Source organism: Pavona decussata, unplaced genomic scaffold (assembly GCF_977016875.1).
Source record: "Pavona decussata unplaced genomic scaffold, jaPavDecu1.1 SCAFFOLD_27, whole genome shotgun sequence".
Taxonomy (NCBI): Eukaryota; Metazoa; Cnidaria; class Anthozoa; order Scleractinia; family Agariciidae; genus Pavona; species Pavona decussata.
In genome coordinates, this window is record NW_028145450.1 from 1,596,520 (window position 1) to 1,610,434 (window position 13,915).

At 38.8% G+C, this 13,915-nt stretch overlaps 1 protein-coding gene across 1 annotated transcript in view; it reads left to right on the plus strand.

The window, feature by feature from the left end:
- The first annotated feature begins 549 nt into the window (after positions 1-549).
- The window catches only part of LOC146485267 (uncharacterized), a 31,459-nt gene continuing 18,093 nt past the window's right edge, over positions 550-13,915 (plus strand). The window contains exons 1-13 of the mRNA XM_085103651.1: positions 550-637; positions 4,309-4,400; positions 5,633-5,886; positions 7,001-7,118; positions 7,246-7,365; positions 7,499-7,621; positions 8,389-8,511; positions 8,963-9,082; positions 9,216-9,338; positions 10,942-11,064; positions 12,260-12,379; positions 12,514-12,636; positions 13,408-13,530. Coding sequence (XP_084959777.1) covers positions 4,310-4,400; positions 5,633-5,886; positions 7,001-7,118; positions 7,246-7,365; positions 7,499-7,621; positions 8,389-8,511; positions 8,963-9,082; positions 9,216-9,338; positions 10,942-11,064; positions 12,260-12,379; positions 12,514-12,636; positions 13,408-13,530 — 1,561 coding nt within the window. The 5' untranslated portion in view covers positions 550-637; position 4,309. The remainder of the gene's footprint in view (positions 638-4,308; positions 4,401-5,632; positions 5,887-7,000; positions 7,119-7,245; positions 7,366-7,498; positions 7,622-8,388; positions 8,512-8,962; positions 9,083-9,215; positions 9,339-10,941; positions 11,065-12,259; positions 12,380-12,513; positions 12,637-13,407; positions 13,531-13,915) is intronic.

Sequence of the window (13,915 nt, forward strand, 5' to 3'; positions counted from 1 at the left end):
CCAGAGTAAAGTCGAAAAATTCGGCACTGTGTTTCTTATTCAGCCGCCACAAAAAATTTATGTACATGACATATCTTCTTCCCTTATGACTAATTACGAAGAAAAAACAAACAAACAGACAAATGTCAGCCAAGACATTTTAATTTATCCCCTACGCAAGCGCCAGCTTGCTGGGTAAAACTTCCTGTTTTGAATATCTGTAACGTAAACTTTGAAAAGAAAGCGTCACTTTCAGTACAATTGTGTAAGGGATCCTCGTTTTAGTCAAGCATAATATATACGTCCTCGACATATCGCCCTTTTTCCCTCTCTTATTTTCTTCTGGATAAAAGTTATCAAGGGAGAAAAAATAATTGGCACAAGTGCTTACCTTATTGTCGTCCCTTAAAAGTCATGCGACAATCAATAATAGACGAGAAATTGGTTTGGTGCCAATATTAAATTCTGTCATTCCCGGGTGGATGACAATTTTCTCTATCCAATTGTGATCAATACTCACCTGCCACTTCCAATCCATATCTTTCTAGTTCTCGTATTCACCACCGGGGGTTACAGATCGTCTCTGTTCAAGTTTGAGTTTGTTGATCTGCTCTTTGTTGGGAAGTGTGGTTGCAGTACAATTCAGACGCCCAGAAAGGTAAAACAGAAATAATAATAGTTATAGCCATGTAAACAAGTTCGGCCACCGTTAGTAAACTTTATTTTATTGGTCGTTAGCACGAAGTCTCAAAAGGAAATTTAAATAGTACCACACAAAGAAGTTCGAGCATTAAACGATTTTCCCAGTTCGTGAACTCATTGCTTTTTATTTCTGGCCAACGATACGAGACTTATTAACGGAAACAAAATGAAAATATTTTATGCCGTATTATGGAAGTTTTGGCAACCACAATGAATGAAAGGATTGCTCTCTTATGAGAAAATTACATGGTGCATCGTGTCCTTCAATAAAACCAAGTAGAGACAAGAGTCTTCGTGTCAAACTCTTCAAGCACAATTTTGGCCCATGCCAGTGCACATTTGTCTTTCGATTTCGACCTATTTCGCTTGTTTAGAAGAGAAACGAGCCCGGCGCGACCAGTACGAATCTCGTTTTTGCTTACAAAGTGTAAGTTTGTGTGTAGACACCTTTCTCCGTTTAGCGTGCCAAAAATAGTAAATATGTTGTTGCCTTAAAAAATCTCGCATCATTTTACGACCTCCAAAACGTAAATTTTCACAAGTTGACGTAGCTTGATCCGTTCGTATTCTTTAGCTGAAAATTTTAGGGAACGGAATACTATTCCCCGAATTTACGAGCTGTTGTCTGCTTCTCGAAAGGCTAGCGGGTCTTTTATCGCACTTTTACCGGCGTATTTGTCCTTCGAACACAAATGGGAATAGTTTTCAGCGTTGCTAAAGTTTCAGGTGACCTTTTGTTAAAGATAACGCTTGTTTTTCAGTTTTCTTCACAATTGAATCCGAATTTCTGACTGAGACTGGTGATGTCTTTCGAACGGATATTCCACCAAAATGAACTCTTGGACGCACCCGTATAATCGACAAAGCCACATTGTTTGAGAAATCTGAAATTGTGGGAGATCTTAACAGTCTGCAAAAACTGGCTCAGTAAAATCTACAACCCGGCGCAATTTATTGAAAATATTCTCCTTCCTTCAATTAATACTTTAAAGGGGAAGTATCACGAATATTTGATGTCCTTTCAAAACCCAAAAATGTTTGAGCTGATTTCTCTCCTCTCGATGTTCTAGAATTATTTTTTAGCAAAGTGAAGATCTTATTTCACCACTTTCAACAAAAGAGGTAACAAAATCCTTGAACATCACGGGTTGGGTTGCCTTTTGATCGTTATTTCGAGGCCGTATGAATTAGCCGTGTTAAAAATGATTTCCGCAGTGAGTGTGTTGCTTACCAAACAAGAAACGAGAAAAAGATGCAGGGTTTAATTAAAACGGTAGTTCGAAATCTTGAAAAGAACGCGAGCTATCTGAAAAAAAAAAATGTTTTGTAGGAATAGCGGTGAACGAGTGAGGATGTCATAATCTAATTTATACGGGGCTGTGTTGACGTTTTACGCGGCAAAGTTTACCCGCGATCTCGAATAACTGGCAAATTTGCTTACATCGTGTTCATCGCATGTCACGACGTTTTATACTGAATTTAACAGTTAGAGAGTGTTCCATTTTGGATTGGAAGCGAGCGAAGCAAGAAAAGTCGCCTTGGGTGAAAATTAAGACAAAAAAAACGGGGGATAAAGAACACGAACAAGGTCAAAGTCTAAACGTTCAACGAAAACACACACAAAAAAAACTTCAGCTCACAGCGAGCGGTAAAGGTTTGTGGTTCAACCAGGCCGTTGTTGTTTCTAAAGCATCTTCGTCGAAAGATATCGGGGCTACTCGAACGAAAATAACTGCCTCGGCAGCTGGGCAATTCATTGACGAATCACAACGACGTCGCGACGATCCGGCCATTTTCGCTGTATTTGACCGGCTCAAAAACTAGCAGCGAACTTCAGCTCGCAGAACCGATGGATGTAGTGATTTAGCAAGTGGTTTCCTCGCACCAGACTTAACTTTTCCTATTACGATATTACAGTAACACTGTATGCTTTCCCGTGAATTTAAATTATTGTTTTTGTAATAGATTTCCGCAGGGAATGCTTCTTTGTGTTTGATTACCCGGCGGCATGGGCGCGTCGACAAGAATCTTAATGACATACAAAAACTCTGAAAATGTTTTAAGGCCGAAAGCACGGCTCTAGTAAGCTTTACAGTGATATATAGTTTTCTGTGGTCTCATCGAAAGAAGCACGTGTACGCAAGATTTCCACGAAGACACCAGTGAAACCTATCAGTAACCTGAATAAAATTTAGTGCAAATTGATCCGGCTCGCGTCAAGTTAAAAAATAAACCTATGAACGCTTCCAATATAACTTTTGTTTTACCAAATTTATGATGTTTAATTCTGAGGCTACGAAATAATGGGCTCGCTGTTGGTTTGTGACGTCCGTTTGTAGACTAGCCTCTTACTGCTTAATGGAGAGAAAATAATAAACCATGCCAGTGACATAGATTTTCGCATTTAACTATATCTTTCCTTTGTTTTTCTTTTCTTTTTTGGCGTTCTTTGATATTATCAAGGTTACCCTATACTTTCAGAAGTGTCTTCAGAGGTGCCTCGCGTCCAAGCGATGTAGCGCGTCCGGTTTAAACCGTAGATACCTGAACCCTTATATCAAATTAAAACTTATAGAGCTGGCTATCAAGCTAAACCAAGAATATTGAAATAAAATGAATTGCCCAATTTTTAGCGCTGTTTTCTCGAATCAATTTTTTTCACTTGGAGGAGCCACTTCAAAGAGCTAAAACTCAAAAGTAATTTGTTCGTTTGCCTTCAAATTTGGACAGTAGCTAGTTTAACATATAAATAATCAAAACCTGTCTGCGAATTTTTTCTTTCAAAATATTTTTTCTCCGACAGCGGTTTTTGTACGATCACTCCACATTTTTTTTTTCATCCTATTTCGAAAATGCTCTGTAACTTTTTATTGCGATTGAATGTGGCGAAACGCAAATTAAGTATGCTTTCGTTTATGCGACAAGTTATCCACAAAAAAATCTTCAACGGCGAAGATAACGTCGACAAAATTTATCACTTCACCACTAGGTTTATTAAGGTTACCTTACACCTTCAGAGGTGTCTCGCGTTTAAGCGATTCTAGCTCTTTGGGTCCGGAAACTGAGGAGCAAATTAAATTACCGAAAAACAAAATTCGCTTTGACTTGCGATTGTAGCTTTAGAATGGTGATTAGGACGCTGGCATTTAGAGGTCGTGAAAAATTCGACAATTCATTTTATTTTCAAAATTCTTGGTATGGTTTGATAGTCAGCTCTATAAGCTTTAATTTGATATGGGGGTTTAGGTATCTACAGTTTAAACTGGCCGCGCTATACCGCTTAAACGCGAGACACCTCTGAAGTTGTAAGGTAACCTTGATAAACCTAGTGGTGAAGTGATAAATTTCGTCGACGTTATCTTCGCCGTTAAAGATTCTTTTTTGTGGATAACTTGTCGCATAAGCGCAAGCATACTTAATTTTTAGTTCATTTATCTTCCATATGAAAACCAAACTTTACTGAAACTAGATTTTCTGTGGGGACAGAAAAGATACCTCCGTGTATTATTTTTGTAGGACCTCAAAGAGTTTTCCATAGCTGAAATGATAAATACAGCATATATCTTTATCGGTTTCTTGTTGATGTTTTTAAATTTCCATTTCAGTTATTTTTTTTTTCTATTTAAGTATGGCAGGTTGTTGCTTCTCCATTTTTGATTTCCTATTTCTTTGTTATCTTTGGGGAGCTTGGCTGGATTGCCACACTGATGCCCAGCAAGGTGAGAAAACAAGTTTTAATTTAATGCTCATTCCAAACCAAAAGGCGTCATTAGCTGTTTTTATGTTAGAGGCGTTTACATCGTCTAAAACGTTAGACCTACAGATGCCCGTTTCTCGAACGTTCCGTTAACTTACCTGGTCGTAAAACTATCAGTGCATACACTGTTCTTAGAATTGTTACTGATTATGGAAGCTAAATATTATTTTCTTCATATTTTGATGCAATTTATTGGGAAAAAATCCCCGCGCTACGCTATCACCCTTTGGACATGCAAAAACTCGAATGAATTTTGAGCGAGTATTTTAGTTTAGGCAGAGTGAAAAATTCGAGGTTTCGTCTGTGACCAAGTCAGAATGTTAATTTCACTTATTTTATCCTAGCACTTAAACTTTCGATCCCCAATATCACTCGTTTCTTTAGATAAAATCTTAACTCATGACGATTTTTTCTGTCTTACATACTGCTGGTTCACCAACCGATGAGGGTAAAAGCTAATGAGTTTTCGGAATGGCATGTGGCATGACGTGCGGTATGGCATAATCATGCGAAATACGAGATATGCGGCATGACTTAAATAACTAAATTAACTGAAGAGCGCGTTCTGTTTCGCGTCAATTTTATGAGAGCAGCAGCAGGGATAGAAAATGTCTTATCTCTGGGTAGGAAAAAAGTAAAAATGAAGAAATCGATGAATACCGTTTATAGTTTTCGCATTCAAGGAACTATAAGAAAATCCGTAGTAAATTAAATTTAATGTTCACTTTTCTCCTTGCGACTTCGGTTGAAAAAACTATTACTGTGACTATGAATATATGAAACATATTTCTGAACTCAGTTCGGGCGAAAGATTAGATAAAAGAAAGACCCTCGCAGTTATTTCAGCAACTTTTAATTGAGCAGCTGCGAAGAGAAAGCCTGAAAAACCTCAACGATGCCTGTAGGAAGTGTAATGGCTTTTAATCATGATAGCTTTGTAATAAATATGAATTCGAGCTGTCATAAAATACAACGACAGATTGTCGTGTTTCGTAATTAAAGTTTTGCTCATCATTTGTTTGGACCCTGACCCTAATCACGCTAACATCACACCACATAACGAAAAAGGCCAATTACAAAGCCTATAATTTAGAAATCTCTTTGATCTTCCTTTCTTTCTCTTTTTGTCAGAATTGTTTATTCATCCTTGGTTTTTTTTTAACGATGTTTATGACTAAGAACTTTTTTTTGTAGGGAGCTGTCGAACGATCAAATTTCTGCCACCTCAGCATGGCTATTACCTGGAAGGTCACGTAATTTTGAATCTTACAATTGAAAACAAGTTCCGATTATGTGAACACCATTGCCTTATGGAGAGTGAATGCATTTCCGTCAACATTGGACCACCAATCGATAACAAAATGATTTGTGAGTTGAGTAATTCGGATCACTTCCAGCATCCGGAAGACGTAATAACAAGGCGTGACTGGACATATGGAGCAACTGAGGTATGAATTGTAATAATAAATAAGTTGTTATGCGTTTGAAAATAAGGGCGTTTTTTTAACACCACAAGGTAAACTTCAGAAAAGTGTGATAATTCAAACTGAACTATGGGTATTATATCTTTGTCATTTGATCGGCTAATTGCAGCAGATTTAACGACTCATAATCCCGCTCCAAGGACAAAACCTTCCCAAGATCAAACATGGTTAGCAAACGGGTTAGATAAGAAGTGAACTTTACTTTAAAGCAAAGCGAATCAACTTGTAGGGAAAATCACTGATTTAGCGGACTTAACTAGGAAATAAGTGTCTATACTAAGTGCGTTTTCCATTTGTCAGAACTGTCCAGCCAGTTCAATTATTTTGTAAACGGAACGCTCCAATTTGTACGACAGTTTATACGCCACACTTTTCAATTGGTTCAAAATGACACAATACTCTCATAATGCGCCATTTTGAATAATTCAAGGACTCATCCCTTCAAACAATGATAGACTCCATTTATGAATCGGACGAACCAGTCTGGCTGGCCAGTTCTCACAAATGGAAAGCACTCCAGTAGTGACATTCAAATCAGAATGAATACTTAATTGTTGAGCGGTGATTTGTTAAAAAAAAAAACGGCCAAGGGACTGCTACAGCGCCGTGTTGAGATATAGGGCTTTAGCTTATACTCCTCACCTCCAGTTTGAGAGTTTTTCAAGTTGTCTTATGAAAAAACGCTTTTTCTTTACTGGAACACTAAAAGATCCAAAACACTTAACAAAATAAACAACATAAAATGGCAGGGAGATCGTACTCCTTTTGTTGTATCGAAATTATATATTGAAATTATTCAGCTTTGCCTCGAGCAGCTGAAGCATATCGCAAGTTTTGGCGCCTTTCTTAGTTAGTCATGTGATTGACACTTGTTTGCTTTCACGTTTCAGTTTTTCCCTGCATTTATATTTATAGTAGGTTTTAACAAAATAATTATTTTACGCAGAGTTGCCTTACTCAAGTAATTATGACAAGCTGAGTACTATGTGCCTCGTTCGTCAGTTTAAATTTGATATTGTGACCTAGCTTGAGAGGATAGAAGTGTTGTATTACAAATGTGTTTACTTTTTCTCATCAGAATCTTTGCTCGATCGTCAAACCTTGCATCAACAACGCCAAATGCCTCTATGGCTACACTGACAAAATGTACGTCTGTGTATGTGCATCCGGATTTACAGGAGAAAATTGTGAACAAGGTGAATACAAAAGTTTATTCAGCTCATTTACTAAACCATAATTTGCCTTTCCATTTATACTTAGCCTGACCAATTTCATCTTCCCTTATCAATGTACTAATCCAATACAATTTTTTTAATTCTCTAGATATCGATGAATGTAACAGCGGCATCCACTGTGACGGAAATGCAACCTGTGTGAACGCTGCTGGACACTTTAACTGTACTTGTAACTCGGGTTACAGTGGGGATGGTCGCTTATGTTCAGGTATAATTTGTTGTCTTGTTTTCCAATATGTACGTTTCTGTTTAGGTCATTTTCCCGTTCCTCCATAAAGCCAGTTCAATTTCATTCTTGCCTAATCATTTTACGTCTCCTTTATTATGCTCGAATAATCTAGATATCGATGAATGCAGCAACGGCATCCACGACTGCAACAAAAACGCAACCTGTATGAACACTGCTGGACACTTTAACTGTACTTGTAACTCGGGTTACAGTGGGGATGGTCACTTATGTTCAGGTATAACTTGTTGTCTTGTTTTGGAAGATGTACGTTTGTGTTTTTTTTTTTTTCATTGTCCCGTTTCCTTTCATTAAGTCAGCTCAGTTTCATTCTTGCCTGATCATTTTACGTGCCCTTTATTATGCTCGAATAATCTAGATATCAATGAATGCAGCAACGGCATCCCCGACTGCAATAAAAGCGCAACCAGTATGAACAATGCTGGACACTTTAACTGTACTTGTGCCCCCCCGCCCCTCTCTCAGATAAGACGTGAAATATTCTAAGTGTCCTTAATGAGATGCAGTTTACGGACCGTATAGGGACCGAAATGTGCCTTTACGATCTGTACAACCCGTACGGATCGTCAAACCACAAAAGCCCCTCACTCAGATAACACGTGGCAATATTCTAAGTTTTCTTAATAAGACGCAATTTACGTACCGTTTGCGGACCGAAAAGTGCCTTTACGATCTGTATACACCGGACTGATCGTCGAAACATATAATACACTCTCTCAGATAAGACGCGGAAATATTCAAGTATCCTTAATGACATGAAATTTACGGAATGTGTACAGACCGAAAAGTGCGTTTAAGATCTCTTTTCAGACTGTAAAAGTTTGTCAAACCGTACGGATTGTGAGGCTTTCTTTTTCCTTTCAAACCGCATTAGTTTGTCTATATTGGACAACCCTCTTATCGTGGACTAATACGAACAGAGTGTAATTCAACAGAACATAATGGCTAATACTTAGACCTGTTCACATTACCATTTTTTTACAGATATAGACGAGTGCTCTATCAACTCTCACAGCTGCGATGTCAATGCTGCGTGCAGCAACACTGACGGATCATATACTTGTACATGCAACGCTGGGTATTCAGGCGATGGAAAATCTTGCTCGGGTAAGTGTTGAGGTTGCTCGTGACGTTATCTTCTGATAACAGAAGACAATCGGCTGGTATTAATTTTAAACAACACATGACATGCAATTTACAGACCGTATACAGACCGAAAAGTGCCTTAAAGATGTGTTTTCAGACCGTAAAAGTTTGTCAAATTGTACGGATCGTGAGGCTTTTTTTTTTCCTTTCAAACCGTATTAGTTTGTCTATATTGAACAACCCTCTTCTCGTAGACTAATCCGAACAGAGTGTAATTCAACAGAACATAATGGCTAATACTCTATGTATGTGCATCCGGATTTACAGGAGAAAATTGTGAAAATGGTAAATATAATAAGTTATTCAGCTCATTCACTCAGCCATAATTTGCCTTTCCATTTATAATTAGCCTGTCTAATCTCATCTTTCCCTTATCAATGTACTAATCCAATACAATTTCTCAATTCTCTAGATATCGATGAATGTAACAGCGACATCAACTGTGACGGAAATGCAACCTGTGTGAACACTGCTGGACATTTTAACTGTACTTGTAACTCGGGTTACAGTGGGGATGGTCGCTTATGTTCAGGTATAATTTGTTGTCTTGTTTTCCAATTTGTACGTTTCTGTTTAGGTCATTTTCCCGTTCCTCCATAAAGCCAGTTCAATTTCATTCTTGCCTGATCATTTTACGTGCCCTTTATTATGCTCGAATAATCTAGATATCGATGAATGCAGCAACGGCATCCACGACTGCAACAAAAACGCAACCTGTATGAACACTGCTGGACACTTTAACTGTACTTGTAACTCGGGTTACAGTGGGGATGGTCACTTATGTTCAGGTATAACTTGTTGTCTTGTTTTGGAAGATGTACGTTTGTGTTTTTTTTTTTCATTGTCCCGTTTCCTTTCATTAAGTCAGCTCAGTTTTATTGTTGCCTGATCATTTTAGGTGCCCTTTATTATGCTCGAATAATCTAGATATCGATGAATGCAACAACGGCATCCCCGACTGCAATAAAAGCGCAACCAGTATGAACAATGCTGGACACTTTAACTGTACTTGTTCCCCCTCCCCCCCCCCCTCTCTCTCAGATAAGAGGTGAAATATTCTAAGTGTCCTTAATGAGATGCAGTTTACGGACCGTATAGGGACCGAAATGTGCCTTTACGATCTGTACAACCCGTACGGATCGTCAAACCACAAAAGCCCCTCACTCAGATAACACGTGGCAATATTCTAATTTTCCTTAATAAGATGCAATTTACGTACCGTTTGCGGACCGAAAAAAGCCTTTACGATCTGTACACACCGGACTAATCGTCGAAACATATAATACACTCTCTCGGATAAGACGCGGAAATAGTCAATATCCTTAATGACATGCAATTTACCAATCGCAAACGGTCCGAAAAGTACCCTTATGATGTGTTTTCAGACCATAACAGTTTGTCAAACCGTACAGATTGTGAGGCTGTTTTTTCTTTCAGACCGTATCGGTTTGTCTATATTGGACAACCCTCTTATCGTGGACTAATCCGAACAGAGTGTAATTCAACAGAACATAAAGGCTAATACTTAGACCTGTTCACATTACCATTTTTTTTTACAGATATAGACGAGTGCTCTATCAACTCTCACAGCTGCGATGTCAATGCTGCGTGCAGCAACACTGACGGATCATATACTTGTACATGCAACGCTGGGTATTCAGGCGATGGAAAATCTTGCTCGGGTAAGTGTTGAAGTTACCCGTGACGTTATCTTCTGATAACAGACGACAATCGGCTAGTATTAATTTTAAACAACAGATGACATGCAATTTACGGACCGTATACAGACCGAAAAGTGCCTTAAAGATGTGTTTTCAGACCGTAAAAGTTTGTCAAATTGTACGGATCGTGAGGCTTTTTTTTTCCTTTCAAACCGTATTAGTTTGTCCATATTGAACAACCCTCTTCTCGTAGACTAATATAAATCCGAACAGAGTGTAATTCAACAGAACATAATGGCTAATACTCTGCGTATGCACATCCGGATTTACAGGAGAAAATTGTGAAAATGGTAAATATAATAAGTTATTCAGCTCATTCACTCAGCCATAATTTGCCTTTCCATTTATAATTAGCCTGTCTAATCTCATCTTTCCCTTATCAATGTACTAATCCAATACAATTTCTCAATTCTCTAGATATCGATGAATGCAACAGCGACATCCACTGTGACGGAAATGCAACCTGTGTGAACACTGCTGGACATTTTAACTGTACTTGTAACTCGGGTTACAGTGGGGATGGTCGCTTATGTTCAGGTATAATTTGTTGTCTTGTTTTCCAATATGTACGTTTCTGTTTAGGTCATTTTCCCGTTCCTCCGTAGAGCCAGTTCAATTTCATTCTTGCCTGATCATTTTACGTGCCCTTTATTATGCTCGAATAATCTAGATATCGATGAATGCAGCAACGGCATCCACGACTGCAACAAAAATGCAACCTGTATGAACACTGCTGGACACTTTAACTGTACTTGTAACTCGGGTTACAGTGGGGATGGTCGCTTATGTCCAGGTATAATTTATTGTCTTGTTTTGGAAGATGTACGTTTGTTTGTTTGTTTTTTGTTTTTTTTTTTCATTGTCCCGTTTCCTTTCATAAAGTCGGTTCAGTTTCATTCTTGCCTGATCATTTTACGTGCCCTTTATTATGCTCGAATAATCTAGATATCGATGAATGCAGCAACGGCCGATCCCCGACTGCAATGAAAGCGCAACCAGTATGAACAATGCCCCTCTCTCAGATAACACGTGGCAATATTCTAAGTTTTCTTAATAAGATGCAATTTAGGTACCGTTTGCGGACCGAAAAGTGCCTTTACGAACTGTACACACCGGACTGATCGTCGAAACATATAATACACCCTCTCAGATAAGACGCGGAAATATTCAAGTATCCCTAATGACATGCAATTTACGGACCGTAAACGGTCCGAAAAATGCCCTTATGATGTGTTTTCAGACCATAACAGTTTGTCAAACCGTATGGATCGTGAGGCTGTTTTTTTCTTTCAGACCGTATCGGTTTGTCTATATTGGACAACCCTCTTATCGTGGACTAATCTGAACAGAGTGAAATTCAACAGAACTGGCTAATACTTAAACCTATCCACATTACCATTTTTTACAGATATAGACGAGTGCTCTATCAACTCTCACAGCTGCGATGTCAATGCTGCGTGCAGCAACACTGACGGATCATATACTTGTACATGCAACGCTGGGTATTCAGGCGATGGAAAATCTTGCGCGGGTAAGTGTTGAGGTTGCTCGTGACGTTATCTTCTGATAACAGACGACAATCGGCTGGTATTAATTTTAAACAACACATGACATGCAATTTACGGACCGTATACAGACCGAAAAGTGCCTTTAAGATGTGTTTTCAGACCGTAAAAGTTTGTCAAATTGTACGGATCGTGAGGCTTTTCTTTCTCCTTTCAAACCGTATTAGCTTGTCCATATTGAACAACCCTCTTCTCGTAGACTAATATAAATCCGAACAGAGTGCGATTCAACAGAACATAATGGCTAATACTCTGTGTATGTGCATCCGGATTTACAGGAGAAAATTGTAAAAAAGGTAAATATCATAAGTTATTCAGCTCATTCAATCAGACATAATTTGCCTTTCCATTTATAATAAGCCTGTCTAATCTCATCTTTCCCTTATCAATGTACTAATCCAATACAATTTTTCAATTCTCTAGATATCGATGAATGTAACAGCGGCATCCACTGTGACGGAAATGCAACCTGTGTGAACACTGCTGGACACTTTAACTGTACTTGTAACTCGGGTTACAGTGGGGATGGTCGCTTATGTTCAGGTATAATTTGTTGTCTTGTTTTCCAATATGTACGTTTCTGTTTAGGTCATTTTCCTGTTCCTCCATAAAGCCAGTTCAATTTCATTCTTGCCTGATCATTTTACGTCTCCCTTTATTATACTCGAATAATCTAGATATCGATGAATGCAGCAACGGCATCCACGACTGCAACAAAAACGCAACCTGTATGAACACTGCTGGACACTTTAACTGTACTTGTAACTCGGGTTACAGTGGGGATGGTCACTTATGTTCAGGTATAACTTGTTGTCTTGTTTTGGAAGGTGTACGTTTGCTTTTTTTTTTTTTTTCATTGTCCCGTTTCCTTTCATAAAGTCAGTTCAGTTTCATTATTGCCTGATCATTTTAGGTGCCCTTTATTACGCTCGAATAATTTAGATATCGATGAATGCAGCAACGGCATCCCCGACTGCAATGAAAGCGCAACCAGTATGAACAATGCTGGACACTTTAACTGTACTTGTTCCCCCCCCCCTCCCCTCTCTCAGATAAGAAGTGAAATATCCTAATGAAATATTCTAATGAGATGCAGATTACGGACCGTATAGGGACCGAAATGTGCCATTACGATCTGTACAACCCGTACGGATCATCAAACCACAAAAGCCCCTCACTCAGATAACACGTGGCAATATTCTAATTTTCCTTAATAAGATGCAATTTACGTACCGTTTGCGGACCGAAAAGTGCCTTTACGATCTGTACACACCGGACTGATCGTCGAAACATATAATACACTCTCTCGGATAAGACGCGGAAATATTCAAGTATCCTTAATGAGATGCAATTTACGAACCGCGAACGGTCCGAAAAGTACTCTTATGGTGTGTTTTCAGACCATAACAGTTTGTCAAACCGTACGGATCGTGAGGCTGTTTTTTCTTTCAGACCGTATCGGTTTGTCTATATTGGACAACCCTCTTATCGTGGACTAATCCGAACAGAGTGAAATTCAACAGAACATAAAGGCTAATACTTAGACCTGTTCACATTTTCATTTTTTACAGATATCGACGAGTGTGTTATCAATTCTCACAGCTGCGATGTCAATGCTGCGTGCAGCAACACTGACGGATTATATAATTGTACATGCAACGCTGGGTATTCAGGCGACGGAAAATCTTGCGCGGGTAAGTGTTGAGGTTGCTCGTGACGTTATCTTCTGATTACAGACGACAATCGGCTTGGAAACCTAAGAGGAACCTGATTCTACCTATATCGGTGTTTTCTTTACCTTCTGGGACCCTAGAACGGGCAATTCCCCCTTCCCTCCTCTCTCCATAACCCCTCTAGTATTAATACTATGAAATTTCACTCATGGATGAGAAATAGGGCGTCCAAATATATTTCCTTTGAGTTCCATAACGGAATAAGTTGACGTCACATAATGTGGCAACAACGTACGCCACGATCGCTAAACGGAGCCTATCTTCGAACTTGGGTTATGGAAGTGAATGAATTCGTGAGTTTGGAATAAACGGATTAGATTAATAGCCATTGCAGGAATGGAGGTGT